Genomic DNA, 14790 nt, shown 5'->3' with positions numbered 1-14790 from the left:
AGTGGGGAGTGAACAGGATGCCATTAAACATGGATGGCCAAAGTTGACTGTTTCTCTCCCACTCACACCTGGGCTAAGGAAGGTTCACTCCCAAAGCTCAGCCTGATTCAGTCCCATGAACAGGTGCCTCTCATTCCCCAACTGCTCCTCCTGAGCAGAGTGGACTGGAACTAACAAATGGGGGAAATAGAGGGAGGTGGTGGTCACATGAAGCCAGATGGGGAATGGGAAAGAAACTGGATAGCAGGATGTGTGAGAGGGCGTGAGAGAGTCAGAAGGAGGGAGAGAGGAAGCAAGGGGCTGTGGGTGCCTGAAATTGGGCAGTTTAAACTTTGAATTCTCCATTGCTCCAGATTTTAGCATTTGCAGTCTCTCGTGCATTGTCTTGCTAGTGATGCAATTAAGTAGACACTAATATGACAGAGTATATAGATATGTTTTTGGGAGATAAATTGGGAAAGGTTTGTTAGAGTAGGTTACTTACAAACACTTTAAAACAGATCTTATTTGAAATCCTGGAGCTCTGCCCAATGCTGGACATATTGGGGCCTCAGAGCTTTTGCAAGAGCTTTGAAGAGTACTCAAGAGACTTCAATAATGGATTGTTGTTTACAAAAGGCAACAGATGAAATAACTTGTTGGAGCCACATATTGTCTGGAGGACAGTTGGCTGTTGTAAGATGGTCATGTGGTTTTGCAAGCAGAGATAATCAAATAGGCTTTCTCTCAGAGAGGGAGAAAGAGAGAGAGACACACACACACACACACACACACACACACACACACACACACACACACACACACACACACACACACACACACACACACACAGAGATCACTTGTACAGTGTTACAGCAAGCAGACAGTAGCTGGGACTGGAACAGGACAAGCTGGCAAGCTTATGGAAAGCCCCCTTTTGGAAGATGGCCTGGTCAAAGGCCTTGTGGTTCATGCAAGAGGAGTGGACTGGCTATCTAATGTTTCACTTGGAATAAGAGAAACAGAAAGGAACTCTGTGGTGACCTGAAAGAAAGAGGTTATCATCTGGAGAACCCTGAGGGGACGGAAAGTTTCTTCAGCAAGACACTGAAGTGGCTGAATAAAAAGGAACAACAAATCTCCCTCTGAAAACTGACAAGAACCTTCCTGAGCGGTATCCATTTACCTTTCGAGCACTGAAGCCTGGTGAACTTTATAAATGTTAAATTCTGTGAACAGTATAAGAATTGCCTGCAACCAGTGAACTTGGAGGAATGAAAAGTGAGATTGGACTGTAAACCAAAGAACTTCACTAAACTTACACACACATTACATACACGTGCACTTAGAATTAGAAGGGGGGCTAAGTTAGGTTAAGTAAGTCAATTGAGATAAGTTAAAGTTTGATTCTATTTTCATGTTTAAAGATAATTAAAAGCAACTTTTGTTTAAGTAACCATTTGTCTTAGTGAATATCTATTGTTGCTGAGTTTTGGGGTTGTCTGGGCTCGTAACACTAACAACTGCAGCGAAGAAATTACACATTTATTTTTATAAACATCAGTCTAGATGAGATGTGTGATGTGAAGCATTAACAGTCCATTAATGTGGTCATGACATCTGAGAGTACAAAATGTTTATGAACTACTCTTGCTCAAATCTACTATTCAAACAACAACAAAAAATGATCCTGTTCTTTTCAGGCAGCTTTATTTTGGAGTTTCCAGTTACAGATAAAGAAAAGGGCATTGTTAGCACTATAAACACATCATACCTGCCTATCATTGGGGAATAGAGGGGTTAGAGGAGGATAATAACCTGCTGATGAACCAAGACACCATTCAGGGCCTAAGCTCCTGTGAGGTACACATGCACCTGACTCATGGATGGCAGATATTTTCCAATTGCAGAAAACAGCAACATCTCCTTTGACTCCATTCAGTTTCTGCAGATCAAAGATAATAACAATGGAAATTATGAGCTCAAGCAATGCTTGCCTTTTGTGAATACATGGAACAGCCTGTTTCATTCCAGTACATATCGACCATATTGCTTCCTGCACATACAGAACTCAAATTTCATCACTTTTTTCTGCCATTTCCATCCTGCTTTCACCTTAACCTGCCGTAGCTGACTCTTCCCTTCCATTTCTGTACCTTTCTCTCTGTCTCCAGAGATGGAAAACAATAAACATGGCATTACTCATCTTCAACCTCCAAAAGCTATCATAGGCTATGCTTCCTCCGATTGTACATCCTGTAAGGACTCCATTTCTTTGGGGGAACTCAATTCTATTAGGGGAATTCTTCTAGTTCTCCCATCAATACCATATTTTTTTTCAGATGATAGGACTTTGTATACTGGTTCTTCGGCAAACATAGATGTCTCTCCACTACTTTTCTCATGATATTAATGCAATTGATCAGCTGGGCATGATCCACAACCCTGGACTTTGCAACTTGTTTGTTCCTTTATTTGCATTCCCTTTTTGTATCTTATCCCCATATAAATCCTAGTCTCAGCTTATTGGAGATTTTCAGTTTGTTCCATACATTTTTCCTTCACATTCTCTGCAATATCAAACAAATTACAGAGCCCCTGTAATTTTTGTGTCTTACCTGGACTCAGGATTGAATCTATAGACTTTGCATTTGTGCATTTAGCCAATAACTTTTGCTCTCCAGAAATATTTCAAAGCATCTGTTAGATACATGAGGTCTCTTCTGGGATCTGGGTATGCAACATTGGCTGCGTCCCTTTTCTGTCTGGCAACCATTCTGTATAATTGCAATCAAAGATTCATAACTACATTCTGAAGTTCTTTTGCCTCTTCAGGAAACACTCAGCAGTGTACAGGCCTGATGCTAAGTCATTCTAATAAATCAAGGGCAAAATTAGTGAATTATGTAGTTTTGATGCATCCCATCAGTAATATGATACAAACTTACTGAGGTGTTGATAAAATTAAGTAACATGAATTCCAAAAGTCTGCCTGAACTAATCGCTAGGATTAGAGTTTCCAAGCATTTCTCAGCTTACGAACCTGCAGGTTTTGAGACTCCTGTCTGAACAAAAATTTCCCAAATTTATTGTCCTCTCAACTACCCATTGATGCTTGAATCTCCCTGGAATACAACGTTACAGAAGGATCTTGCTTGGAATCGCCAGTATTTTCACTGGAAATCCCAACCTATTGATCTGAATGGGATTGTGGTCTGCAAAATATAAGGTTGGTTACTAATTTTAGTTATTTGTAATTAAATTATTTATAATTTAATTATTTTAAAATGTCTTATTAACTATTTTAATACTCTGGAGAGACATTGTGTACATTGGCATCTCATAAAGCTCTGGGTGGGCCATCTGCCAAAGGCCTCCAGCTTGTTCTGGACTGTTTGCATATCTCCAATTGGTTTTGGAAGCCTTGTCTGTGATCAGGGTCTCACAGTATGAGGCTGAGACTGCCTTTGCATGCAAGAGTTAATTGAAGTTAATGGAGTACACTGGTGTTCAAAAGAGTGAAAAATGAAAGTCTGCAGAAATGCTGGAGAACTCAGCAGGTCTTGCAGCATCCATAGGAGGTAAAGGTATATTACCAATATTTCAGGCCTGAGTTCCTCCAAGATATGAGAAAAAGCAGGCAGGCATCTGTATTGCTGGGGGAAAGAGAAGAATGGGAAGGGTTAGTAGTACAGACCAACAGACAAAAGGTGTTAATTAGATATGATAAGAGGACAGGAGAGAGGAAAGCTGAGAATTGATTGGAAGAGGAATTATTTTTGGCTCTGTGAAAGGAGACAGAGGGAAAAAGGAAGACAGACAGAGCTAGAGAAAAGGAAACAGAGAAAGATGAGGGAAGGGTATCTGATGGAAACCAGATAAGTTGATGTTAATGCCATCTGATTGGAGAGTGTCCAGACGGAATATGAGGTGCTATTCCTCCAATTTGCAGGTGGTTTCAGTCTGACAGGGCAAGAGACCATTGGCACACATGTCAACAAGGGAATGGGGCAGGGAATTGAAATGGGTGGCCAGTGGAAGATCCACACTATTGCAGCAAACAGAACCAAGGTGCTCAACAAAGCAATTTTCCAATCCGCGTCCAGTCTCTCCGATGTAGAGAAGATCACAAGCAAGCATTGGATGCAGTAGATGACCCCTGCAGATTCACAAGTGAAGAAAACTAATTGAGTAGCTTTAGCATGGTATTGTTGGTCTGTCATAATGATTGATAAAAGGGCACAGACTCTGGAGGCTTACAAAAAGAATCAAGAACAAATTTTGAAAAAAATGGTTTTACACAAATGGTTAATTGTGGAAGTATCAGCCATGAACAGCACATTGAAATGTTTGGAAAGTGGAATAGGTCTTTGTTTCAAAGCAGGAATTTGTAGGGGAGAGAGCCAACAAGAGAGGGGGATTAAAGTAGATGGCTGATGTGGAGAATGACCCCCAGCTCAGGTTTAGTGGCCATGTGGCCTGATATTGCACTAGAAATCTCTGTTCTTGGATCCTCCAAAATATTCCATATGGAATTTAATCTGGAAGTGGGGGAGGGTGTGTTTAAAGAGGAGATTTTTTTAAGAAGAACGGTCGTGAATTTAATTGGGTCTGGTTGTGTGAGTATGGTAGAGTGAAGATTATTCCATGCTTTAATTGTGCGGCGGAAGAATGAATTGCTGCAAGCATCTGCCTTGGAAGATGGCACTACAAATTGGGTTGCGTGCACTCGTCTGCTCCTAGCGGGCTTGGGTTCAGTGTAGAATTGGTTGTCTATATCAAGCTGGCATTTTGTAAAAACAGGTCAGGCGGTGTGGGTCATTTCTGTCTTGGAGAGATCTCCACTTTAATTAATCCAAGAGCTTTGTAGCACTCACTTCTCTTCCATATGTATTTGTGACAAATCGGGCTGCCTGTCTCTGGACTCGTTCGATGGTAATAGTGTTTTTGTTTGTCTATGGGTCCCATTTCAGCTGCTGCGCATTCAAAATGTTGTCTGACAAGGGTGAAATATAACTTCTCCTTGACAGAAGTTGAACAATGATGGAAGTTGTGTCTCAGAAACTTTAGGACCCCTGTTGCCTTCACCTTTGTATGATGCGTCTGATCATTCCAATGCAGGTTGTTCTGGATTTTGATGCCAAGGTATTTGGTCTGTTTGGTTTCATCAAGGGTGACACCCAGGATTTTGTTCGATGTTTTGTCTGATTTTCTCTTCCTGGTGACACACATGGTTTTGCATTTGGAAGGATTGAACTGCATGCTCCATTTTTGTGGCCATTTTACCATGCTATCAAGATCTTTTAGGAGAGCATCCTCGTCATCAGCTGACTTAATTGAACAGTATACCAAACAATTGTCCACGAATAGTCTAGTAGAGCTTATGACTCTTCAGTAAACATTGTTGATGTAGAGTAAAACAAATGTGGGCCTAACACACTACCACTTAACACTATTCCCCATTCAGAGCTTTTTCTATACATGCACATCCACTGGAGATGTTTCTTCAAGAAACTGGAAATCCATTTTTTAGCCTGAATAACTACTCAGTGACTCCCAATCACAAAATTCTGGTGCAATCCATCTGTGAAACAGTCCAGTTGTTTATGTTTGATCTAAAAATGCATGCTGCAAATATTTACCATATTTTTGTGTTCTTTGTATATTCATGATGAGAAACAGCAATAATTAACTCAAAAGTGCAAGCTGGCAACAAGTGCTCTAGATGGCAGTCTAACCTTCTCCAACCACCCCTGACAACCAAATTAGTTCCAACGTCAGGGCCAATTTTGTACTGTTCAGTGCAAGACTAAATATAAAATCAATACCTCAGTTATTATATGTTCTTGTAGATCATGTGTTTGTAGTTATTTTTGTTCTCATCTGTTTTTTTTATTTGCATTCCCATGCCAAACAAAAAGTTTGTTCAACATCTAAATTGGTCAAGGTGAATTCACTTGAAGTTATACGTCACAATTGTGACCTTCAGTTAGGAATGTTTAAAATGCTCTTGTGATATTCCTATCTGTCCTATTTTGATGTAGATTAACTCAAATAACTTTAAATAAATTGATGTTAAATGTCTACATTTGAAATCCGTAACTGCTTATTAAAGGCACGTCAGTCTTTAGAGCTATTTTTTGTTTATAATGTTGAGTTGAAGACAATATAATTTGCATTTATTTCAGTGGAATTGTTATGAAGCTCCAGGGTATGACTGCTTCAGAAACTACCAGGTTAATCATTTAGAGCAGATTCTGCCACATTCATAATAATATTCATGGTGGAAGACATTTCTCCAAAGAAAACATCTATACCAATTGAGTGAATGGATGGGGGTTTTGGGGATGCTCTTCAGAGGTGGGTGGAGTTGCTCAACCATACAAATACCTTAAGCAAAAGATATGTGTACACCTGGTGATCATGTGCACAACTACTGAACCTGGATAGGGCCGCAGTTTTAAGGGATGGTATTGATGCTCCACACTTACCTGCACATCATTCCCACTGATAACTAGGCTTCCTGCTTTCTATTCCTAACATCTTTCAGCAAACATTTGTCAAAGAACTCTCAACAATGAAGTTACACATTTTCAACAAACCAGAGAACAATATAGTTCCATTTTAAGTGCATGCCCATAACAATGGAAAGATCGTGAAAATGTTTGTCTATTTAATTTATATTGAATTTGTATCAAGACCAGTGAAATGCAATGCACTTTTTCAAAACTGTGCAAGGATTATTGACAACATAAGTATTTGTGTGTGGTGTAATAATACAGTTGTGGTATTTCTGGTTCCTTTGACTCCTGTGTCATTGGGATATGCCTTGATAGCAAGTCAGCTACCAAATGAATTGCATATTTGTCAAGAAAAAGCGAATCAGAAAGATCACAACCAATCTAAAATGGAAAGTTGCCGTCCCTCCTACTTATACTCAGTGGCTATCTGATATGATTGCAGGCCTAACTTTGGAAAAAAAATCAGATGTTCTTCTATTGTAACAGATTTAAATTTTCTAAGTTTATGGGATCCTTTACCAATTATTTTTGTAATTTATAAGATCACTTGGATCTTGGTTTGTGACCTTGTGGTTTCTTTTAATGGTAAGGTAGGGATTAGAATTTGTAGTATGGTATAATAATTACTTATTTTTATCTTTTTCAGTTAGCCATATGTTGTAATTGTGTTACTACTTTTGTTCCTGTTTGACTGTTATGATATTGAGTTTATATGTTTTATTTTTCTGTATATTTTTATATATTACCTTTGATTAATGGCTTTTACTTATGTTCTATTTCTGTAAAAATCCAATAAAAATATTGAAAAATTAAAAAAAAGAAATTACAAGTCACATGTTGAATGTTTATCTTTCATACAATGAGACCTTCCTCAATTGTACAATTAAAGAATACTATAGTTGACAATCAATTTAAATTGTATTGTGAACCAGGCAATGGTAAATTAGCAGTTCATTAAACACTTGATTTTATATCTAAGAGTTCCAAGTCAGCGGTCAACTTTTCTCTACCATCTGAAGATGAACTTGTACCCACACAGTTCTAGTTCAAGTTCAAGATTATTTATCATCCAATTGCACAAGTTCCAGTAATTTCCAAAATGTGTTCTGTATTTGATATAAGGGTCAGGAGTTAGGTGTCGAGGGAGGAAGTTGGAAATTATCCTCTGCACTTACTGACAAATTTCCCAACACAGAATCATAGAATTTTACAGCACATGTTCACACTGACCATTCCTACTGCTGATGTTAGCAGCTAAGAGTTAATCTATTCATCCAGTCATTTTCAGTCTTCATAGATTAATTGATTTTGTTCTTAGACTCAGACTCAGACTGTTGTTGATTTAAGACCCTTTTGGACTGATCCTTCATTGTAGTACTGACGAGGTTTTCTTGCTTTAAGTTACAACCTCTCACACTAAGGTATTTTTCACTCATATAATGTGCACATGCATATAACACACAGAAAATCATAAATTGTATAATCATATAATGCGCACAAGCATATACTGCGCAGGTGTAGCATATTCTAAATTCCAAATGACAAAAGCAATTTGTATTTAAATAGAACATGAGACAAATTCTGTTACAGTTAAACTCCTTCAATTAGCACCCAATCAACTTTCCCCAGAGGTATCAATCGCCCATTATATAGACCATATCCTGCTGCAACAAATTTTGGGAGGAATCAATTAAAGAGGTCGAAGACAGGCTTCAGAGTTGAGCAGGATTTTAATTCTAATGTTGTTTCAAACCAGAGGCACTTGACCTCCCTCAGGGACAGGTCTAGGCAATTAACATTAGGCACTTCGGGACCCAAGAGAGATTGCAGTTAGTGATTTGGAGCCTGGCCAGGGCGCATTCATGGAGGTAAGTCTCCCGACATAAGGCCAGAGAATCTCTACCTTTACACTCAGGCTTTTTGACTGTATGAAAGGGCCTATTGATAAGATGCAGTGCTCTAGCCAGATTGTCTTTTCTATAGGAATATCATGGCATTCAGTTCAAAGAGATATTCCCAAGATCAAAATTTCCCATGGCCGCTATAAATTGTATACATTCTTTCATTGCCGATATTACATTCTAATGTTGGCTATAGCATTCCCATGCTTGCTATAAATTGTATCTTTCCCATGGCCGCTATAAATTGTGCGCGTTTTTTCAATGCTGCTATTCCTAAGCCCACTATAAATTGCTGGTTCAACTTTCCCACACCCATTATTAATTTAGCACATTCTTTCAACATGTAAAAATATTCTTGTACAGTGCGCACATGCATATAATGCGGGGGGTGGGTGCCTGCTTTGCAAAATATGCATATAATGTACGCATTATAATGTACGCATATGGTAGGGAGTAAACTGACCCTATCTAACAAAGAACATTGTGATTTCTCAATCAAGTGTTTTATGAAACACATATTGCCTCTTATTCATTTGCTTTCTGTTTGTTGAGTATTCTGCATACAAATTGATTGCTTACAGAAGAGCTCCACATACAGAAAAGGTGTTTGCGTATATGCGCGCGCTATAATGCACACACATGGTATATCTTTAAGAACTCTTTTGTAATACATGGTATGACTCTCAAAACACAATTGTACCCAGGCACTGAAGTTTTACTTGAGAGACATTGGTTTCAGTAAAAGATGAACTGATAGCTCTTCCTCTGTTTATTTGCTTCTGGTTACAATAAAACAAAAGAAGACAAAGCGGCTGTAAAGTACTTTGAAGTTTTCTATGGGCAAAAGTTGCTGTTAAAAGATAAATTCCTTCCATCCAAGGAGATGCATTTTCTATATTTTATTAACTTGACACTGCCTATTATTACCAGTTTTCTATTGGATTTCCCTTACAGTTCGAATCTTGGGCAAGGTGGGTGAAAGTCTGGGAAAAATCTGCTGTGTCCGCCCACACGTGGAACGCTTCACTTTTGTGGGTAAGTAAATCACTTTTGTCATAAAAGTAGACTCCTCATCGGAGAAACGTACCCATGGCACTTTAACATGCAAAGTTTCTCCATCGAGAGGACTGCACTACATTGAATGCCCTGTTCAAAGCATTTGTTTGTAAACTAAGAATATTAAACAATCACAATTAGGCACTTAAATTGACAAAAAATATTGCATTTTAAAAGTGACTAATATTGGGCCATCCCAAATGTCAAGGATATTGCCCCGATTCAGAAGTAGGGAGATTAGGAAATTTTGTGAGTAAAGAGTTTGTATGTTCCTGTCAGGATTAAAGACAAGGTTAGAAGGCATAGGGAACCTTGGTTTTTGAGGGATGTTGGAGACCTGGTTCAGAAGAAGAAAGAGGTGTATTGCAGGTATAGACAACATGGAGTAAATGAGGTACATGAGATATATAAAAAAATGCAAGAAAAGAAATCAGGAAGGCTAAAAAAAGACAGGAGGTTGCTTTGGAAGACAATGTGAAGGGTTTCTACAGGTATATTAAGAGCAAAAAGATAGTAAGGAACAAAATTCGCCCCCTAGAAGATCAGAATGGTCGGCTTTGTATGGAGCCAAATGAGATGGGGAGACCTTAAATGGTTTTATTTTAATCAGGAAACAGGCACAAAGTCGTGGGAAGAAAGAAAAATAAGCAGTGAGGTCACAGATCCTTTACAGATTAAAGAGGAGGATGTGCTTGCAAATAAGAGTGGATATATTCCCAGGGCCAGACAAGATATTCCCGCAGACCTTGAGGGAGGCTAGTGTAGATATTTCAGGGCTCTAGCAGAAATATTTAAAGTGTCATTAACCAAAGGTGAGGTGCTGGAGGATTGGAAGGTAGCTCAAATTGTTCTGTTGTTTAAAAATGGCTCCAAAAGTAACTCTGGAAATTCTAGGCCAGTGAGGCTGATGTCAGTGTTAGGTAAACTGATTAGGGATAGTGAACATGGCTTTGTGCATGGTAGATCATATTTAACGAATCTTATAGAGTTTTTTGAGGAGTTTACCAGGAAAGTTGATGAAGGATAGGCTGTGGATGTTGACTACATGGACTTTAATAAGGCCTTTGACAAGTTCCCACATGGGAGGTTAGTCAGGACGCTAGGTATTCATGGTGAAGTAGTGAACTGGATTGAACAATGGCTGGACAGGAGTACCCAGAGAGTAGTGGTGGATGATTGCTCCTCAGAATGGAGGGCTGCAATTAGTAGTGTGCCTCAGGGATTGGTGCTGGGACCATTGTTATTTGCCATCTATATCAATAATCTGGATGATAATGTGATAAATTGGATCAGCAAGTTTGCAGATGACACTAAGATTGGTGGCATTGTGGGCAGCAAAAATGGTTTTCAAAGCTAGAAAAACGGGCTGAAAAATGGCAGATGGAATTTAATGCAGACAAATGGGAGGTGTTGCGTTTTGGAAGGACAAATCAAGAAAGAACATATATGGTGAATGGTAGGGCACTGAGGAGTGTAATGGAACAGAGGGACTAGGGAATACAGATACATAATGCTATGAAAGTGGTGTCACAGGTGGATCAGGTTGTAAAGAGAGGTTTTGGCATATTAGCCTCATAAATCAAAGTATAGGAATTGGGATGTAATGGTAAAGTTGTATAAGACATTGGTGAGGCCAAATTTTGAGTGTTGTGTGCAGTTTAGGTCACCTAACTACAGGAAAGATCAATAAGATGGTAAGAATGCAGAGAAGATTTACTAGGATGTCAGGAACTGAGTTACATAGAAAGATGAAACAGGTTTAGACTTTATTCCCTGGAGTGCAGAAGAATGAGGGGAGATTTGATAGAGGTATTTAAAATTATGAGGGGAAAAGACAGAGTAAATGTAGATAGGCTTTTTGCACCAAGATATAAACGAGAAAACATGGGTTAAGAGTGAAAGGGGAAAAATTTAAGGGGAACATGAGGGGGAACTTCTTCACACACAGAGTGGTGGGAGTGTGGAACAAGTTCCAGTTGAAGTGGTGAATATGGGCTCAATTTTAACATTTAAGAAGAATTTATAGAGGTACATGGATGGGAGAGGTATGGAGGGCTATAGACTGGGTACAGATCAGTGGAACTAGGCAAAAAAAAATGGTTCAGCACAGACTAGAATGGCCAAAGGGGCCTGTTTCTGTGCTGTAGTGTTCTATGGTTTTATATTATGGCTCAGTATAGATTGGGAGATGACAACATTGGAGTAAAACACACTGAGCACATAGACCCAACAAATCAATGTTTTCCTCGAGCTTCAAATTCATTAGAAACCCATCCTGAAGTGTGAATCCTATAGTGTTCTGCCCAATTGTCTGTGTGTTTAATTGGCTCCTGAGACTTTGTTTCATGTGAAGTCTTGCAGTTACAGTTAAAGGTTATCAGTTGAACATTTTTTAGATTGATTTCTGGTGTGTAGTTGGCCATGCAGAATGTTTAATTCAATTCTGCAGAACACAAATATTCTTAACTTACACCTGGTTCCCTGGTAGTCTTCCATAGTTTTGCCAGTATTCAAAATCTGCTACTCTCTCCCCAACACTGACAAATGGTTCCAACTATTACCCTCAATCCAGTCCCATTTTTAATTGTCTGATTTTATTTACCATTGTTCGAACAATCAATCAGAATTCAAGTCGAAAGGAACATCCAGAACAGAGAAAACAGTAAGATAGCAGAATGTTCCAATTAATACAAGAAACGCATCCTCTGACTCACTGAATAATTCCACTGAGATTAGCAACATATTCACGAAGATTTCCATACATAACAGGAAATGTTGTGTGCTGCCGATTTGCTGAATGATTGCTATGGAGATGAATCGATGATATAAAAGGAGGCGATTCAAAGTACAAACAAATATGAGTTAAAGGAGAGACAAGAAGTCTCAGAGAAAGGCTGTTGGCCTTTTGACTAAAACTCCTACCACAGTGCAAGCACTTGGTTAATCCACAATCATTGCATAGATTCCATGTGCTTGAGTCGCCAAATTAAATTTGTTTGTTACCATCTGCAGTTCTCAAACCACATTTCAACATTATTTATCAAACAATGGAAACCCAGTATTTTTTTCTGCAATCTAATAGAATACTACTGAATTAATCTATATTACCTTTTATGGCTGTGAGTTTATGGAACTCCCACTCACCAATGCATAATTTAAAAAAAAATATCATGATATAATGTGATGCATTTGTAAAATCTCTGGATTTATTCAAGTTTTATAACACGAGCCCCAAGTGTTTTTTTTTCTCTCTCATTTAGAATTTGTGCTATACTCCAGAGAATACTCCAATTGGACAGGAGCAAATTATGGGCCAAATTCTAGTAGCCTGGCAATAAGGGTTCAAACTTTTTACAAACATTTGCAAGTTTCCAGCAACACAAATACAGCTGAAGCAGCTGCAGGCATTCTTCCCATGAAATGACTAGATAAACATCTGTTTCTGTCCTACCCAGCTCACTGCATGAATAAAGGGTGATGGGTTCAGCAGCTGATACACAGACCAAGTGTTTGATGGCATAACGTACTCAGGAATTGAGAAGGAAAATCGATTTTGTCCACTGTGTCCAATAAGAAGTGTTGAATTTCCTATGTCATTGGAGGTTTTTAGCTGCAGTCTTAAAAATTATATTGAAGCAGTTCATTTTGCCATTTTGCCCCCAGTTGCAACAAAAACTACCAAATTGGACTGAGCTGTAATAGAGAAAGCTGTGGCAAAGGTCAAACTATGCAACATTCCACTCATGGTGACCTTGCCTAAACCCAGTTGCTTTGAATTGCATAATATTCACTTTCAGTGCAGATGTAGGAACAAGAGAGCAATTCAAAATTCACATAATAATCACACCACCACCCACATCAGGAACAAGAAAAGATTTCCCATCCAAACTTTCCATGTTGTGAGAATCCACACAAATCCACCTTTTTGTTCCACAATGAACACAAAAGGGGATACAGTATTTTCATGCTTTGACACATAGTAATAATGCATTATAGGAGATTTCTCTGCCATTTGTTTTTGCCTATTGAAGATTAGGTGTTGACGCCCAGGATTTCATGAGGTGCTCTTCCACCAGGTGCATGTAATGTTAAAATAAAAGGCACTTTCAAGCAGGATAAACACTTGTCTGTAAAGGCGGAGGTTCTTCACCCATACGCCAAAAGTCATACCTTTCTGAATGGCCAGCCCCGAGACACCGATTCCAACCCTTCTCAGGGAAGGATAATCCGCTGAGCTCTGCAATCCGCCGCCTGACCTGAATGTACAGCTGCTGCAAGCAGTTGCTTAGGGGTGGGCTTATGATGCCGTCAGCCCACAACCCATCTCCCCACTCACCTCTCTCCGTTCATGACCCCCTCAATGCAGGTGCTGCTGCTGGGAGCTGTTGGGGCAGCGGGAGCTGTCGGGGCAGCCGGTAGGACAGCAGAAGCCATTGGGCAAGCGGGGCCATACGAAAGATCTAACCTGGGCCATCAAAGTGTGAAGCTGCATCTCTATATGTTGCACCACCATGCCACCATGCCAAGAAAACAATTGAGCAAACTTTCTGATATTTTGGATCAATAAAAGGTGCTGCAAGTTCCAAAGTGTTGCCTGTTTGTTATTTCATCCATTTAAATGGGGAGACAAGTAGATCTGGGGTATTTTGGCAATTCATTCTTGCCTTTGCTCACTCTGTTCAATAATATCAAGTGCCTACATACAAGAACATGAAAAACTGTTCGACTAAATCCTTATAGATCACATTAAAGGCAAAAAGATGAAACAAAAACATTCCAAACCATCTAAATAATTATTTATTTCATTAATCTTGTGATTAATAAGTACAAAGCAATCCCTTAATATGAAATTAAGCTTTTAAATTCATTTTTGGGATCTGATCAGTTGGCACAATATTGCTGCCGTGGTCTCTCACCAAGGCCTGTATAATTATGGTAAGTTATAGTTAAAACCTTTTTAATGATGACCAACATACCATTTGCTTTGCTAAACTGACTTGCATCCTTTCAGTAACTGGTGTATCGACACTTATTTGCACTTTCCAATCAAACACTTTTTTTGTAATACAGTACTTCTTTTATTCACCTCTGATAGACCTGGCTGATGAGTCACTTTGTAAAAAATCACCCTGTCTATGTCTTGATTCAGCCAAAAAGAATTTATAGAATTCAATCTTGCCTTGCCAAGTACCATCTCTTCAGCAAATTAAACACAAAATCAATGCCTTTCAGTTTGAAAGCTGAGCCACGAAAGGTTGATCCAAAACATAGTGGCCTCTGATATTAGCAATTTACTATATAATCTGAAGAATGAGAATCAGGAACTTAAAAAA

At 38.9% G+C, this 14790-nt stretch overlaps 1 protein-coding gene across 1 annotated transcript in view; it reads left to right on the top strand.

The window, feature by feature from the left end:
- The window catches only part of nmnat2 (nicotinamide nucleotide adenylyltransferase 2), a 127512-nt gene that overhangs the window by 101550 nt on the left and 11172 nt on the right, over positions 1–14790 (top strand). The window contains exon 7 of the mRNA XM_069942358.1: positions 9356–9436. Within this exon, the coding sequence (XP_069798459.1) occupies positions 9356–9436 (81 nt within the window). The remainder of the gene's footprint in view (positions 1–9355; positions 9437–14790) is intronic.

Source organism: Narcine bancroftii, chromosome 5, assembly GCF_036971445.1.
Source record: "Narcine bancroftii isolate sNarBan1 chromosome 5, sNarBan1.hap1, whole genome shotgun sequence".
Lineage (NCBI taxonomy): Eukaryota > Metazoa > Chordata > Chondrichthyes > Torpediniformes > Narcinidae > Narcine > Narcine bancroftii.
This window is presented reverse-complemented; position numbering and strand designations above follow the sequence as displayed.